This window comes from Hyperoodon ampullatus (assembly GCF_949752795.1).
Source record: "Hyperoodon ampullatus genome assembly, chromosome: 10".
Classification (NCBI taxonomy): domain Eukaryota; kingdom Metazoa; phylum Chordata; class Mammalia; order Artiodactyla; family Ziphiidae; genus Hyperoodon; species Hyperoodon ampullatus.
This window is the reverse complement of record NC_136923.1, coordinates 103,561,517-103,576,663: the sequence shown is the minus strand read 5'-3', so window position 1 is coordinate 103,576,663 and position 15,147 is coordinate 103,561,517. Positions and strand designations below refer to the sequence as shown.

At 50.4% G+C, this 15,147-nt stretch overlaps 1 protein-coding gene across 6 annotated transcripts; it reads right to left on the bottom strand.

Moving 5' to 3' along the window:
* Window positions 1-11,564: 11,564 nt before the first annotated feature.
* LOC307058608 (tubulin beta-2B chain) lies at window positions 11,565-14,529 on the bottom strand (the record flags this gene model as incomplete). 6 transcript variants are annotated; one of them, XM_079712143.1, is made up of 5 exons in its annotated part: window positions 11,565-12,211; window positions 12,818-12,906; window positions 13,251-13,361; window positions 13,619-13,727; window positions 14,473-14,529. In XM_079712143.1, the coding sequence occupies 5 exons, from the start codon at window positions 14,527-14,529 to the stop codon at window positions 11,846-11,848; spliced, it is 732 nt and encodes a 243-aa protein (XP_079568269.1). In that variant the 3' UTR covers window positions 11,565-11,845. The 6 variants fall into 6 exon arrangements, with proteins under 6 accessions (XP_079568269.1, XP_079568264.1, XP_079568265.1 ...); XM_079712138.1 differs by having other exon boundaries at window positions 11,565-12,906; window positions 13,251-13,380; window positions 13,569-13,727; XM_079712139.1 differs by having other exon boundaries at window positions 11,565-12,906.
* Window positions 14,530-15,147: the final 618 nt, after the last annotated feature.

Sequence of the window (15,147 nt, the reverse complement as noted above, 5' to 3'; positions counted from 1 at the left end):
CCAGCAACGGCAGTGACCGCTGATAGTAATATCAAGTGCTGCCGCGTACCAGGTGCTGTTCTAGGGGCCGCGTCTGTATCCGACCCACGGGGCAGGCATAACAACCGTTCCTGTTTCGTAGGCGCAGAAACAAAAGCCCGGAGGCATTAAGTACTTGCCCAGTTCCCGCAGCTTGTAAGTGGAATGACACCTGCTTGCATCTGGGCCCTGGTGGCAGAGCTGCCTGACGCTCTGACAGCACAAGATTGCTGGTCACTTCCTGCTGGGCATACACGCTAAGGCTCAGAGGAGCCAGAGACACAGTGAACCGTCTAAAAGTGGGTGAAGAAAGCGAGGACATGAAAAGAAGCTGGTCACCCACGCCACTGTGGGCAGACATGTTCCCAGGAACCGAGGGGGCCCCCCTGAGTCCCACAGTCTGCAGTGTGATCAGGCCCAAGTCTGGCCCGTGTCCCTGGGACACATAGACCTCACTGAAGGACACAACTATCACAGACAATCAGCTGTGAGCGAGGACGGCTGGACGGGACGGGAGATGTGGGCAGGGGCGGGGGAGGAGTGCCAGGCCAGGGCCTGAGACCTGCCGGAGAGAGGCCCCCGAAGGCTTTGTCCAAGAAGCCCCCAAGGGGAGGTGCCGTCACCTCAGTGGTCTGGGGGTAACTGAAGGGACAGAACAGAACTGCTGGGGCGAGGGTGAGAGAGAGAGGAGACCCGTCCCAGGTCCACGGCGGCCCGAATGACCACGTCTGTCTGGTTGGCGACCATCTCAGAGGGCGTCAAAGTCAGGAAAGGGAGGTGGGAGGGAGCCCACGTGGGAGACGGTCGAGTTAGGACGAGACTCTCGGAGCTTGGAAGTCCTTTGCTTCCAAGCCCTAGAATTTCTGATTTCCTCCAGGAACTTTCTAACCTCATCGTACGAACTTTATCTGGCAAAGGGAACTCCTCACCTGGATGAGGAGTCGGGGTGTCGCTGAACCCCTAGAGGCCAGGAGCAGCGCTGGCCGTGCAGTGACCTCCTCAAGGCCTGGCCATGAGCTAAGGCAGCTGGTGGAGGGACGGCCGGGGGCCGCCGACCCCTTGTCTCCCAGACTCCCATCTTCTTCCTCCCCTCCTCTTTTGGTCGAAAGCTTTGGGCGGTGCTTGCCCTCAGGGGGCTCCCCTCCTAGATGCTGTTGCTGGGGCTGACACAGGGGAAGGCCTTGCTTACACCATTTCCCTCCCGCCTCCTGGCCTCGGGTTGCTTCTGAGCTCCTGGATCTCTAGGAAGACATTGCACATGGAGATGCTGCTGGTTCCCAAGCATAACCACGTCTTCTGCGTCTCCTTAAAATCTCTCACTTCACCTTTGCATAATTGAATACCAGATTCAACACTAAAAAACCCAAAAACAACCAAAGAAATTCACTCTTATGAATAGAAGCAAGACATGCACATTGGTGCCGTGTAATGAAGATCTGCCCACAAAGACTGCTCTGGGTGGAAGCTGGGCGGATGGCAGCCTGCCCTCAGCCTGTGCCAGCACTCACATCCACCCACTGGCTTTTTCTGAGACATATCCAAACAAAGGGGTACGATCGTGTGAAATGCCAGCCAAGGAGCCAGCCTGTGGGCCTCCCCGGAGTGAGGGGAGGGGCTGGGCTGGGGAGGCTCGTCACGGGTCAGGAATGCAGGTGGACTCAATGCAGGACTCCTTTCTGCTGAAGGACTGAAAGCTACAGTCTGGGGTGTCTGCCACCAAGAGCAGGAGACAGCATCTACACCAAGCACAGCCACCCTGCTTCCCAGACACCTGTCAGGATTGCTGGGGGAAGAGGAAAACAGATCAAAGCCGAGGGAGGCCAGGCTCACGGTGATGGTGAGAAGCACGCAGCTCTGTGAAGGAAACAGCACTAATTATACAGCCACATTCTCTATAATAACAGCTTGGCTGTTTCAAGAGCTATCGTTTAAACCAGCCCGTTGTCTCCTACAAGAGCCCTGATTCTCATTAATATGTGAGTCACATTAGACCTTCCAGTTTGGGGGTTGTAAATGTTGCTTTTCTATGGAAATTGGCCTGATTTCAAACCAATGAGGGTGCGCTGATGCCTTCTCTGTGTTTCCATGGCATCTTTACAGCAGCTACCACGGCCTGGTTGCACTTAATTGTGCTTCTATTTGTCTCCGCAGCGGCTTGGAAACTCCTTGAAGGCTGGAGTGTGTTTATTCCTATCTGTATCCTTAGCCCAGTGTCACACACGGGGCAGGTGCCCAAAGATTATTTGTCAAAGTAAATGGATGATGAAATAGAAGCGTGACGATCGAAAGCGAGACTTCAGAAATGACTGGATCCCAGGGTCCTTGGAAGACGGCGGCGGGGTCACAGCTTTGAGTCTCCCTCAACTATCTTCTGTCACTGCCCCCATCAAAAACAGGCCAAGAAACTGACCCTAATCAAACTAAAAAATCAAATCTCCCTTTCAGAACTAGCCTTATAGTAAGAAAAGCTGCTGGAAGCAGAGTCCATAATATGGAAGATGGGATTAACAGCATCAAAGGAAAGAAAAGATCCTGGTAAAAGTGAGGGAGGGAGACTGATTGAAGCAGCTCTCAGAAAGTAAGCTGGTTAAAAAAAAAATTAAAAAATCACTTTCTGAAAACAACACAAGGGGGAGCAATAAAGCCATGCAGCTCTTAAAACTATCCTGGCTTTTCTTTTACGCCTAAAACTACAGGAAAACCCATTTCGCTTTAAAAAGGGCAACAGAAAAAAATCGTGCTCAAATCTCATACAAAATTATTAATAAAAGCAAGGAGAATTATAAGCAGAATAATGTCTCTACAGATAAGTATGCCAAAAACACAACAGATTCAAATGGATGAAAACTGTAACCTAAAATTTCAAATTATCTAAAAAAGAAAAAAATCAAGCAAAGGAGAACAGATATGAAAGAAAAATGCATTAAAGTTACAAAAACTCTGAAATGAGATTCTTTGGGAAAAAAATTACTAAATAGGTGAAAGAAGTGAGAAAAAAAGTAAAAAGAAAGAAAAATCATAAATGAAGTCCAAACTAAAAGGAATACAAGAGCAAATACCCAGGACATACTGCCGTAAGAGAATTAGTAATTGGAAGGGGAAAAAAACCCCATCATTTTAATCAAAAGGAAATGAAGAGAGGAATTCTACTTTCAGCCAAGATGGGGCAACAGGAATTGGATTACCCTCCTGACTGAAACAACTAAAAACCTGGGCAAAATATATGAAACAATGGTTCTCAAGATGTTGGACACCAGGCAATCAATGACTGACTGGCCGCTGAGGAAAGGGAGATGAAGTTAGCATGTGATTGCCCCAGCTCACGGTTTGGAGGCAGCTTCCAGGCTGCAGTGGGGACGGGGGGAGGTGGAACCCAAACAGGGTTCGGTGGTCTCAGTGAGTTGAGGACCGAGACATCAGAATTCAGAGGGCCCAAGTCAGGCAGGGGCACAAGGCAGAAAACAGAAGAGGAAGGAGCGTCACAGAGAGAGCTCTGGGGGTCTGCAGGGAGGGCCTCTCGTGTCTTTGGCTGAGAACAAACGTGCATGTGCAAGGTCGGAAACTACTGCTCAAGAACAGGGGAAAAACTGCTGGAAAGCAGTAGACAAAACAGTTCCTAGAACTCATGCAGGGCTGGGAATGATGTGTGTTTCTATTAGCTAGACTGGAAACACATCATCATGCGTGGGCATTGCTGTAATAGTGGGGTTAAATTATCCCTGGATCAAAGACTACTTTGGATTTACCCTAGTAAAGCTTAGAAGCATGTTTCCAAAGGACCCATTTGATTCCAAGTAACGTAACCGTGTGCCAGAACAAAGTCCCATAACATTTAAAGGACTATAACAAAATCCAGCAGTCAACAACATGAAACTCACAATGTCTGGCATCCAATCAAAACATACAAAGAAGTGGGAAAATATGGCCCATAACCCCGAGAAGGATCAATTATAGCAATAGATCTGGAAATGACAAAGATGATGAAATGACAGACAAGGACCATAAAGCAGTTAGTGTATTATATGCTCCATACACTCAAGAAAGTAGAGGAAAACATGAACACGAAGAGGAGAGAAATGGAAAATTTTTAGAAGACACAAATAGAACTCCTAGAAATTAAATATATAATATCTGAGATGAAAAATATCTGTATGAGATTAACAGCAGAGAACAGTGAATTGAAGGTACAGCAGTCAAACCTTGAAGCACAGAGAAAAGGCTGAACAAAAAATGAGCAGATTATCAGTAAAGTGTGAAGCCATGTCAAGAAGTCTAAAATGGGGCTTCCCTGGTGGCACAGTGGTTAAGAATCCACCTGCCAATGCAGGGGACACGGGTTCGAGCCCTGGTCCGGGAAGATCCCACATGCCGCGGAGCAACTAAGCCTGTGTGCCACAACTACTGAGCCTGCGCTCTAGAGCCCACGAACCACAACTACTGAGCCCACACACCACAAATACTGGAGCCCGCATGCCTAGAGCCCATGCTCCACAACAAGAGAAGCCACTGCAATGAGAAGCCCACACAATGCAACAAAGAGTAGCCCCTGCTCGCCGCAACTAGAGAAAGCCTGTGCGCAGCAATGAAGAGCCAACACAGCCAAAAATAAAATAAATAAAATAAATAATTTTTTAAAAAGTCTAAAATGCATGCAGTTGGAATCTCAGAATAAAGTAGGGGGATGGAAAAATATTTGAAGAAATTATGGTAGAAAATTTTGTGAATTCGATGAAACTATAAGCTCACAGATTGAGGAAGCTCAAGAAACCCCAAGTAGAATAAAAAAGAGGAAAGCACCCCAGGGCACATCACCTTAAAACTGCTGGAAAATAGTGATTATCTTGAGATCATCTTAAAAGCAGCTAGACAGAAAAATAAAACATTATATACAGGGAAACAAGGTTGATAATTATTGGTGATGTCTCATCTTATACAGCACAAGTTAGGAGACCATAGAATTATGTCTTTAAAGTGCTGACAGAAAACAAGTTGTCCACCTAGAATTCTATATCCAGTGAAAATATCTTTGAAAAATGAGGCAAAATACCTTTTTCAGCCAAACAAAAGCCAAGAGATTCATGTCCAGCAGGTCTGCACTACAAGAAACGTAAAGGAAGTTTTTCAGGCAGAAGGAGATGTGATCCACCCACAAAGATGAAGTGACCTGAATTGGTAAATGTTGTGGATAAATCTGGTTTTCTTAGTTTTTAATCTCTTAAAACTATATATAACATCATGCACTTTGGAGTCAGGAAACCCTGGGATTTATACACAGGTCCTCCAGTTAGAGCTGAATGATTTGGGGGCAAGTCACTTAACCCGAGTTCTATCAGGAACAGTCAGTTCCCTAAGGAAGGATGAGACTGCCAGGCGCATGGCCCGTCCTCGCTCACCTCACAGGACAGGTAGTCCAGGCTAGTCAACCAGCACTGCTTTTCTCTGACCACATGACCGATCCAGGGATGGGCACACAACATCTGTCTGGCCAGTCTGGGTTCTTTTCTCTTAGTCTCTAGGAATAGGGTGGAATGAACCTAAAGTAGCCACCAAGTGGGGAGACCCTGCCTCAGCATGAAGCCCAACAGAAAACCGCAGAGCCAGGAGAGCAGCAGAGAAGGACACGTTCTGAGAACTTACTTAGAGGCTCCAGATGCAGCCATGAGACAGCCAGAAGGGTCTGCCCTGGACTTTCAAATTAGGTGAGCCAACAATCTCCCAAACTTACCCCTTTTGTAAGTAAATTTTGAATTGATTTTGGACACAATGAAAAGCACCTAAACTGTACAGCATCTCTGAGAGGATGAAATGAGACAAATATGTAACCTACACGTTCAATAAATCCTGCATGTCATCACTTCCTTATCGCTACATGTAGCTAATGCCCTTTAACCCTCCGTACAAGTAGGGTAAGGACTCTGTTTTATAAAGGAATTTACAGAGGTGAAGTGACTCATTAAGATCCCGGAGTTAATAAATGACATGACTGAGAGCTGTGTCTCCTCTACACTGTGGTCTCCACAGTAACATTCCTGGCACGCGGTCGGCACTTGGTAAATGTTGGTTCCCTGCCCGTTTCCTGTAAACGAGACCCTAAAATCATGCCTGTCCGCCCAGAGATCTAAAAGAAAGGAGAAGCTGAACAGTTGCTTGTCTTGATTCTGGCTCATTGCGGTATAGTTAGCTCTTCAGAGCATTATCTTTGAAGGATCTGACCTTCTCAAGGCTTGAATCTTCCCGTCTTAGCCTCTGAAGACTCGTCCCTCTCAGCTGTCCCCCCGGGGTCTCCGTTGCGTCTGGAAGTGGCTGTCCCACAGATTCCCCGCCCTGGCTGGCCCTCCAGCACACTGACTTGCATTGTTCCCTGGCATGTACCAGCGTCCTCCTGGGCAGGCTGTCCCCGTGACCCAGGTGGCCCCCAGCCGCCCACGCCCCGTGTATGGCCTGTACCCTCTTCTCCCACCCAATTCACCAAAGTCGCCTTGGTTCGTTCTCCTCAGTGACCAGGTGTGCAGGTCACACTGAACACATTCATGAAAAAACATCCCACTGCTTTGGCCAAACAAACGTTCACAATCGGTGCAAGCTGACATGACCACTGCACTACAGATCATTGAAAGGAATTTCCCTAGAAGCCATGGGTATGTGCTGTCATCAGTTGACTAAAAGTTAGGAAAGTCCTGAAGTGAGACAAGTAAACATTTCGATCCAGGAATTTGAATCAAGAACCTTCTTTAATTCAGTCTTCAGCTCCCTGTTTTAGAAAATGGGAACTCTTGGCGTGAAACACTTTGCAAACTCATGTCTGCAGAGAGCCCTGCAGCAGGAGCTAAGAGATCGGGGTTAATGTCACTCCTTAGCCCCCCCTCTGATTATGGGAGAAACTTCTGGTTACCCATCCAGTGTCCATTCTCCACTTCTTCCTTCCTAAAAGGACCTCTGAGTTGGTGGCGGGGGCAGGGGGATAATGTGTGCGCATCTAAACGGCTACTTCTCTCTGCACCCCCGGCAAAAAAATGTGGCCAGTGAAATGCAGGCAGAGGCCATGGAGGGGGCTCCTGGCACGAGTCTTTAAAGTGGCTTTACTCAGCCAGAAGGTGCCTCTTTACCCTCCTCCTTCCACCTTCTTGCCAAGAACCCAGACACCATGACCAGAGCTGCAGCAGCCGTCCTGCAGCCCAAGGAGAGCTCGAGGTTGAAAGCCAGTGGGAGCAATGAGTAGAGCATAAGGAGGATATTGTAGAGCTAAGGGCCTGGACTGGGTGTCTCTAGACTGTTTTAAGTTAGAGGGAAAAAATAACTCTAAGCCACTGTTGCTAGGAGCTGAACGTCAGCCTCAGCTGGACAGAGTGACCTGAGGACATTGCTTACTTGGAGCCTTAGTTTCCTAATTTATGAGCTGATGGAGTCACGTGCCATCTCTACAGTTCCCTCTGTTTCTAAGACTCTATACAGATGCACAAGTATGAAAACCCTAAGGCTCGTCGAATCTCTATTCCTCCTTGGCCTCCTGGGCAAACTGGAAGGCATCTACATCCCTAGGTGGAGTCACAAGGACTATAAATTTATACCATGTGACCCAGCAGTTCCACTCCTGGGTATATACCCAGGAGAAATGAAAACACACATACACAAAAAAAGTGTGCATGAATGTTCCTAGCAGTATTATTCTTAATAGCTAAAAAGTGGAAGCAACCTAAATGTCCATCCGTTGACGGAAGGATAAACAGAAGGTGGCATATGCACACAGTGGAATATTATTCATCTGTAAAATGTCATGAAGTACTGACACCTGCTACAACAGGGATGACCCTTGAAAACATGCTAACTTTAAAAAGCCAGACACAAAAGACCACATGTTGTGTGATTCTGTGTATTTGAAATGTCCAGAAAAGACAAGTTTGTAGAAACAGATTCGTGGCTGCCAGGGGTTGGAGGGAGAGGGGACGGGAGGGACAGCACGTGGGTGTGGGGATGACAGTGTTCCAGAATCACACAGCTCTGTGAATACACTAAAACCCACCGGCTTGTACTCTTTTAAATGGTGAATTTTGCGTCCTGTGAATCATATCTCAGTTAATAGAAAAAAACCGACTATGCAGCATTTTGAGTGAAATAGACTGCACCAAACTAAGCTTCTCTGGGTACGTGTCGGCAAGCATGCCTTAAGAGAAGCACGAAGGGTCAGGGAGGTAGGGGAAAAAGCCTCTAAGAAGCACAGGTATGAATGAGTCTGTTTTCAAGTAAATGGCTCAACTTTGAGCCATTTCGAAAAGCATGACCTTGCAAGAGAATTTCTCTTACACACTGGAAGTAAATCAGCATTGTAATAGTTGTCAAGTAGTGTTGTGTGGTACGCAAGTCACAACTAAAATGGGGGTGTGTGGGGCTTCCCTGGTGGCGCAGTGGTTGAGAGTCCACCTGCCGATGCAGGGGACACGGGTTCGTGCCCCGGTCTGGGAGGATCCCACATACTGTGGAGCAGCTGGGCCCGTGAGCCATGGCCGCTGGGCCTGCGCGTCCGGAGCCTGTGCTCCGCAATGGGAGAGGCCACAACAGTGAGAGGCCCGCGTACCGCAAACAAACAAAAAAAAGTGGTGTGTAAAAGGCGGTACTCCAAGGAATATTCATGAACTTCCCACTCATTTTCACAATAAGTACCCCCGATGGAGTATTCTTCTTGCAACCATAATTGCAGTAGGACATATGTGTGGTGTTTTAGAATCAGGAGATTCAGCGTTGCCTGACACTGACCCCGTCAGAGACAAAACACTTGACCCTGTGCCCAGCCTATGTGGGAAGGTTGAGTGTGGACCCAGGGACACCTTTGGGTTTTTCCTTGAAGCCAGGACACTTCCCTTTCCCTCCTTCACGATCCTCGTGTGGCCTTGTAAACAACAGGACCTGGGAGGTGTGGCTATAGAGAAAAGAACAGAGTCCAAAATCTGATTTGTACAGAAAGTTCTGTGAAATGAGACAAAATTCTTTGACCCTCCGTCTCCTTACTTACAAAATAAGGAAGTCCAACTAGATGACCTCTTCAGGTTACTTTTAGCTCAAATTTCTATTAATCTAACACACTGTTGGTGATGAAGTGGGAGCTCAGCTTAGGGCTGAGGCAGAGGTGCAGGCAAATCTGGGGCACGTCGGGGTTCCCATTCCTTCTCAGACGCTTGGGGGGACTCCAGCTCACCCCCCCTAACCCCAGCCTCAGAATCCGGCATCACATCCCAGTGGGTCTTGTAATTCGGGTACCATGCCTGACCAGAAGTGAATGTCCTCCTGGTGGCACCTCAGGGAGGGCCAGAAGAATTCCTTTGTAGAAGTGGTGTCGAAAACACACACCGTCACCATCGCCCCCACTACTAAATCCCATCCCACAGTGCTAACGTGACAAACGAAAGTAACAGTTTCAAAAAGTATCTCGTAATTCAGCTGTTATTCTGTGCATTTTCCTACTTTTGCAGTGTTTTCCTAAGTGTGCATTTCAAGTCACTTTATACAAATGGGCTTTTAAAGCTTCGCCCTGGAGCGTCTGCTTGATGGGTCGGTCTGGCACCCCTGTTCCAGTCATGCAGAAGCGAGCCCTGGCAGCGTGCGTGTGTGTGTGCCGACGGGCTGGCAGGCTGGCCTGCTGGGTGCCTCCTGTCCGCTCTTTTCTCACAAGGTGGAGAGAGAAGCAGGACACTTACAGGATGCCAAGAGGCACCTGGCAGGATTCCCTCTCATCTCCAAAGTTACCCATCATGTGTCTGACAGGTTGTGGGAAGGCATGGCCAAGGGCGGATCCAGGGGGCCCTGGCAGCTGCCCCAAGTGATCAGAGGTCTTCAAACCAATGTTCCCCTTCAGCGAGGTTGTTGGCAGCTTTACACTAGCTCAGCAGGAAATGCACCTGCCTGTTCATTGTTAAATGTAGAATATGAAAGCAGGATCCACTGGTTCCTGACCCGTTTGACCCTCCCCATCACTGGGTTTAGTTTTTATGATGTATAATATTCAGAAGGTGAAGTGCTGCTCATTGTCACTTGGGGGGCATTTGGTAGAATGAGCTTATTTTCACACTATTTAGAATGACACTGCTCACACTTTTTCTTTGAAACTGTTCACCTCTTCACCCCTCCTCTTCCTCCTCCTCTTCCTCCTTCTTTTTCTTCTTCAAAAAAAACACTTAAGTAGGAATAGAACCAAGTAGAATGAAATGAACACAGGGTCAGATTTAAAGTAATATTTTCTCTAATTTTGAATTTGTCTAAAAATTAGAGAAAAATCATAAGCCTACAGTTTCCTTGGTGTTTTTTTCTTCCTAGAGGGGTACATAAATATGTTTTGCACATTTGTTTATTACTTACACTCCTCTTCCCAGAATGAGAAACTGACTGGCCCGGATTAAGGCAGAACATTGGCACATTTTGACAAAGTATAACTGATCGCACAGAAGCATTTGACTTTACTAAAAGTCACTTGTTAAAATCCCACAGCTTCTTTGGTGATTGAGTTCAAGTCTAGAGGCAGGCTTGGGTTCAAATCCCAAATTTCAAAGCTGCATGGTAGGAACACAATAAACTGAAAATTATAGTGGCTTACCTATTAAAAGTAAAATTCTCCAATAATCCAGAATTTATAATTTCATATAAATTCAAAGGTAGTTAATGTGCAAATAGTTTGTAATGTAGTATAAACATAATTGCTGGGAGAAAGTTTGCTTGAGAATTTTAGTCTGTTAACAACTTATAAATCTATGGCGATTCCTAAGTACAGGGGATTTCATTAACTTAAAATGTCACAGTATCATATACCCTTTGACAGAATATTCCACTTAGAGAACTTCACACAATGACATATGCACAAGCTTATTCACTGTGGCACTATAAGATAAAAGTATAAGCAACCTACATGTCCATTGGTAGGGAGCTGGTTAAATAAAATATGGCACAGCTACATAATGGATACTATGTATCCATTTAAAGGAGGCGGCTGCTCTGTATTTTAAAGATACACTGTTTAGTGAAAAAAGGCAGCAGAACAGTATTGGTATCATAACCTGTGAAGAAAGAAAAAGGGAATAGTCTAAATAGGTTTCAAGACTCATGGAATATTTCTGCAAGGACGCAAGAAAGATAACAATATAAGAATGCCTGCCCTCCGGGGAAGAAAATGCCATCAAGAGACACAGGAGGAAGAGAGGCTTTCTTTCCACTCTCTATGCTTTAGAATTCTGTGCAGTGCGCATGTAGTAACTATCCAAAAAAAAAATTTTTTTTTGTAGAGAAAATAAAGGCATAGTAGGGTTTCTCCATGAGAATAGTTAGTGTGCTTTCAAGCAGGCATCTCTCAACTCGTAGCGTATTTACTTGAAGGCATCTTAAGATGCGGATTGCTCTCCCCTCTTAAATCGGGTAAGATTGTGGTTGGTTCAGTTTTACCACACTGAACAGTAAATTCATGTGAGATTTTACCCATCCCTTCGCTTTTCTGAAAGAAGGATTCAATATAATGTGTTCTGAAAGTGACATTTAAATTGATAATAAAGAGGAGACAGAAAAGAGGACACCATTAGGACACAAACGTTTATGTGATTTTAGCCATTACAACAGTAGTTCAGAAAGATCTCAGATGTTACATGGATGTCATCAATATTACAAAGAGAGAGAGAGAGAAAAAAAAAAAAAAAGACGGGCAACAGTGAAGAGCACCAGCGAACCAGCGCCCGGCCGCGGTGACCCCGGCCCCTGCTTCTCTCCTTCCGCGAGCCCCCCTCCCCCTCGTTCTCCTCCCGGCCTCCAGCCACGCAGCCTCCGGCCACGTCCAGCCGCGCTCGGGGCTCAGGCCTCAGGCCTCGTCCTCGCCCTCCTCCTCCTCGAACTCGCCCTGCTCGTCGGCCGTGGCGTCCTGGTACTGCTGGTACTCGGACACCAGGTCGTTCATGTTGCTCTCGGCCTCCGTGAACTCCATCTCGTCCATGCCCTCGCCCGTGTACCAGTGCAGGAAGGCCTTGCGCCGGAACATGGCCGTGAACTGCTCCGAGATGCGCTTGAACAGCTCCTGGATGGCCGTGCTGTTCCCGATGAAGGTGGCCGACATCTTGAGCCCGCGGGGCGGGATGTCGCACACGGCCGTCTTCACGTTGTTGGGGATCCACTCCACGAAGTAGCTGCTGTTCTTGTTCTGCACGTTGAGCATCTGCTCGTCCACCTCCTTCATGGACATGCGGCCCCGGAAGATGGCGGCCACGGTCAGGTAGCGGCCGTGGCGCGGGTCGCAGGCGGCCATCATGTTCTTGGAGTCGAACATCTGCTGCGTGAGCTCGGGCACCGTCAGCGCGCGGTACTGCTGGCTGCCCCGGCTGGTGAGCGGCGCGAAGCCGGGCATGAAGAAGTGCAGGCGTGGGAAGGGCACCATGTTCACGGCCAGCTTGCGCAGGTCAGCGTTGAGCTGGCCCGGGAAGCGCAGGCACGTGGTGACCCCGCTCATGGTGGCCGACACCAGGTGGTTGAGGTCCCCGTAGGTGGGCGTGGTCAGCTTCAGGGTGCGGAAGCAGATGTCGTAGAGCGCCTCGTTGTCGATGCAGTAGGTCTCGTCCGTGTTCTCCACCAGCTGGTGCACGGACAGCGTGGCGTTGTAGGGCTCCACCACCGTGTCCGACACCTTGGGCGAGGGCATCACGCTGAAGGTGTTCATGATGCGGTCGGGGTACTCCTCGCGGATCTTGCTGATGAGGAGGGTGCCCATCCCGGAGCCGGTGCCGCCCCCCAGCGAGTGGGTCAGCTGGAAGCCCTGCAGACAGTCACAGCTTTCTGACTCCTTCCGGACCACGTCCAGGACCGAGTCCACCAGCTCCGCGCCCTCCGTGTAGTGGCCCTTGGCCCAGTTGTTGCCGGCACCGCTCTGGCCTGCCGGAGGGAAAGAGTCTTCATAAGTCCCTGATGCCTGCCTTCAATTCCTTTTCCCCTAAACCCTTTAACAGAGCTCAGGGAGTCAGTGTTCCGAGAAGATTATTTCAGGTTGTCGTTAAAATGGCCAGACGTTAAACAAACTATTTGGTCGTGGACATAATTATAAATAAGGAGGGTTAGGGACCTGGCTATTAGGGGTTGAGCGGCATTTTGTTTTAGGTTATATTGAGACAAAATCAACACACAAGTCTATACGTTCTCTAAGGCGGTCACACCGCTCCACCCTGAGCTGTCCAGCGTAAAATGAGCCTCCCAGGCCATCAGCCATGGCAGTCACTCACCAAACACGAAGTTGTCGGGCCTGAAGATCTGGCCGAAGGGTCCAGACCTGACCGAGTCCATGGTGCCCGGCTCCAGATCCACCAGGATGGCCCGAGGCACATATTTGTTACCTGCGGGGACAGAGCAGGACTCAGACCTGCAGGCAGAGAGCTCGGGAGAGGAGGGCCTGGTACCAGCTTCCTTTTTGCAGGCGCTGCTTGTTTCCCCCAAACAAAGAAGGACAGAGGATGACAGGATTCTGAAAGGGGCGCCCGCTGAAAAACCTCAGGGAAAGATGGGAATCCTAAATCCGCTAGTCCACCCTCCCCTGGGGCCACACTCCTGGGGTCAGTCCCCGGGGGAGAGGGGAAAGGGTAAAGGCGATCACCAGTGGCTTCATTGTAGTACACGTTGATCCTCTCCAGCTGCAGGTCACTGTCTCCATGGTAACTGCCGGTGGGGTCGATCCCATGCTCATCGCTGATGACCTCCCAAAACTGAGACACACAAAAAGCTTGCATTTAGCTACGCCCCACCCCTCAGAGAGGCTGAGACTCACGGTGAAAAGCCCCGATCTCAGTTCCGATAACCCAACCTCTAGGAGCTTTAGGGCAGCGGGACCTGCACAGCCGCAGGGCTTGCATTTTGCAAGGTCACGGAACTGAAACTGGGCGTTTCCCGGGCGAACAGCTGCTCGCGGCAGGAGGCGGGGGTCTGGCGGGGCGGGGCGGACGCGCAGGGACCCCAGCGGCGCCTAGGGGGCGGGCAGGGGAACAGGGACCGGTGGGGGCTGAAGGAGGGGGGTTTTAGGTTCAAAGCACGTCCAGAGACCTCAGGAAGATCGCTCTCCGCCCCTCCCCCCGCAGCTCGACTCGGGTTCGAGCGCGTCAAATCGATTCTCCTGGCGTCGGGGCCCCGCCCGCAAAGCCGCGCACACAGCCTGGCGGACACACCCCCGCGCTCTCCAGGCCCGCGTGCCGGACTAGGAGAAGAGCCGGGAGGAAAGGGAGGCCGAGGGACCGGGATTCCAAACGAGTTACAGCAGAAAGTTGAGAGGTTCCTCCCCATGGCCCCCGAAAGCTGCCTCGGGCCCACGTCCCGCTCTGCGGCCCAAAGCGCCGGGAAGGTCCGCGCTTGGCGAGCCGCGGGCCTGCCCAGGACCACGCTCGCGCCCGCAACCCCGAAGGGCGCTAGGCCGGCGTCCCCGGCCCCACCCCGGCCCCTCCCGGGCGCCGCGCCCACCTTGGCGCCGATCTGGTTGCCGCACTGGCCCGCCTGGATGTGCACGATCTCACGCATGGTGCCGGCTCGCTTCTTCTGGCCCCGGTCGGCGTCTGGTCAGTCTGTCCGTCCGCCTACACACCCACTGCGGGGTCACCGGGAACGCGCTCGGGAACCAGCCGGCTGAGAGCGTCCGCCCAGCGGGCTCGGCCTTTTATGCGAGGAGGGTGGGGCGGCCCGCGCAGGCCGCGCCCCCAGCCCGAGCCCCCCCGCCCAGTCCCCTTCGGGCTAGAGCTCTCCAGGCCTCGCTGACGTAATGTTCCGGGCCCCAGGGACCGTCCAAGGGGCTGGACCACCGGCCCGCGGCCAATCAGCACAGGCTTGCGGACCGGGCGAGGCATGGGGGCTGCGGGGGGTAGGATGGGGGCGTGCGCATTGTCTAGGATGAGGGGGGAGATGTGGAAAAGCTGGGCCCTGCGACTGCGGGGTGGGTGGAGGAACCGAGGGCTGAGGGCAGCGACGCGAGGGCGACCAGGGTGGCAGGCCGGGTGCCTGGGGGGAGAGCTGGCGATGAACGGGTGGGAGCCAGGGGACTGGAGCCCGTGGAGAGGGTGTCAGGTGCGCCGGAAAGGAGAGCGCTGTGCTCCGGGTGTTGGCAGGTGTCAGGGGTGGCGGGGTGGCGCAGGTTTCGCTACC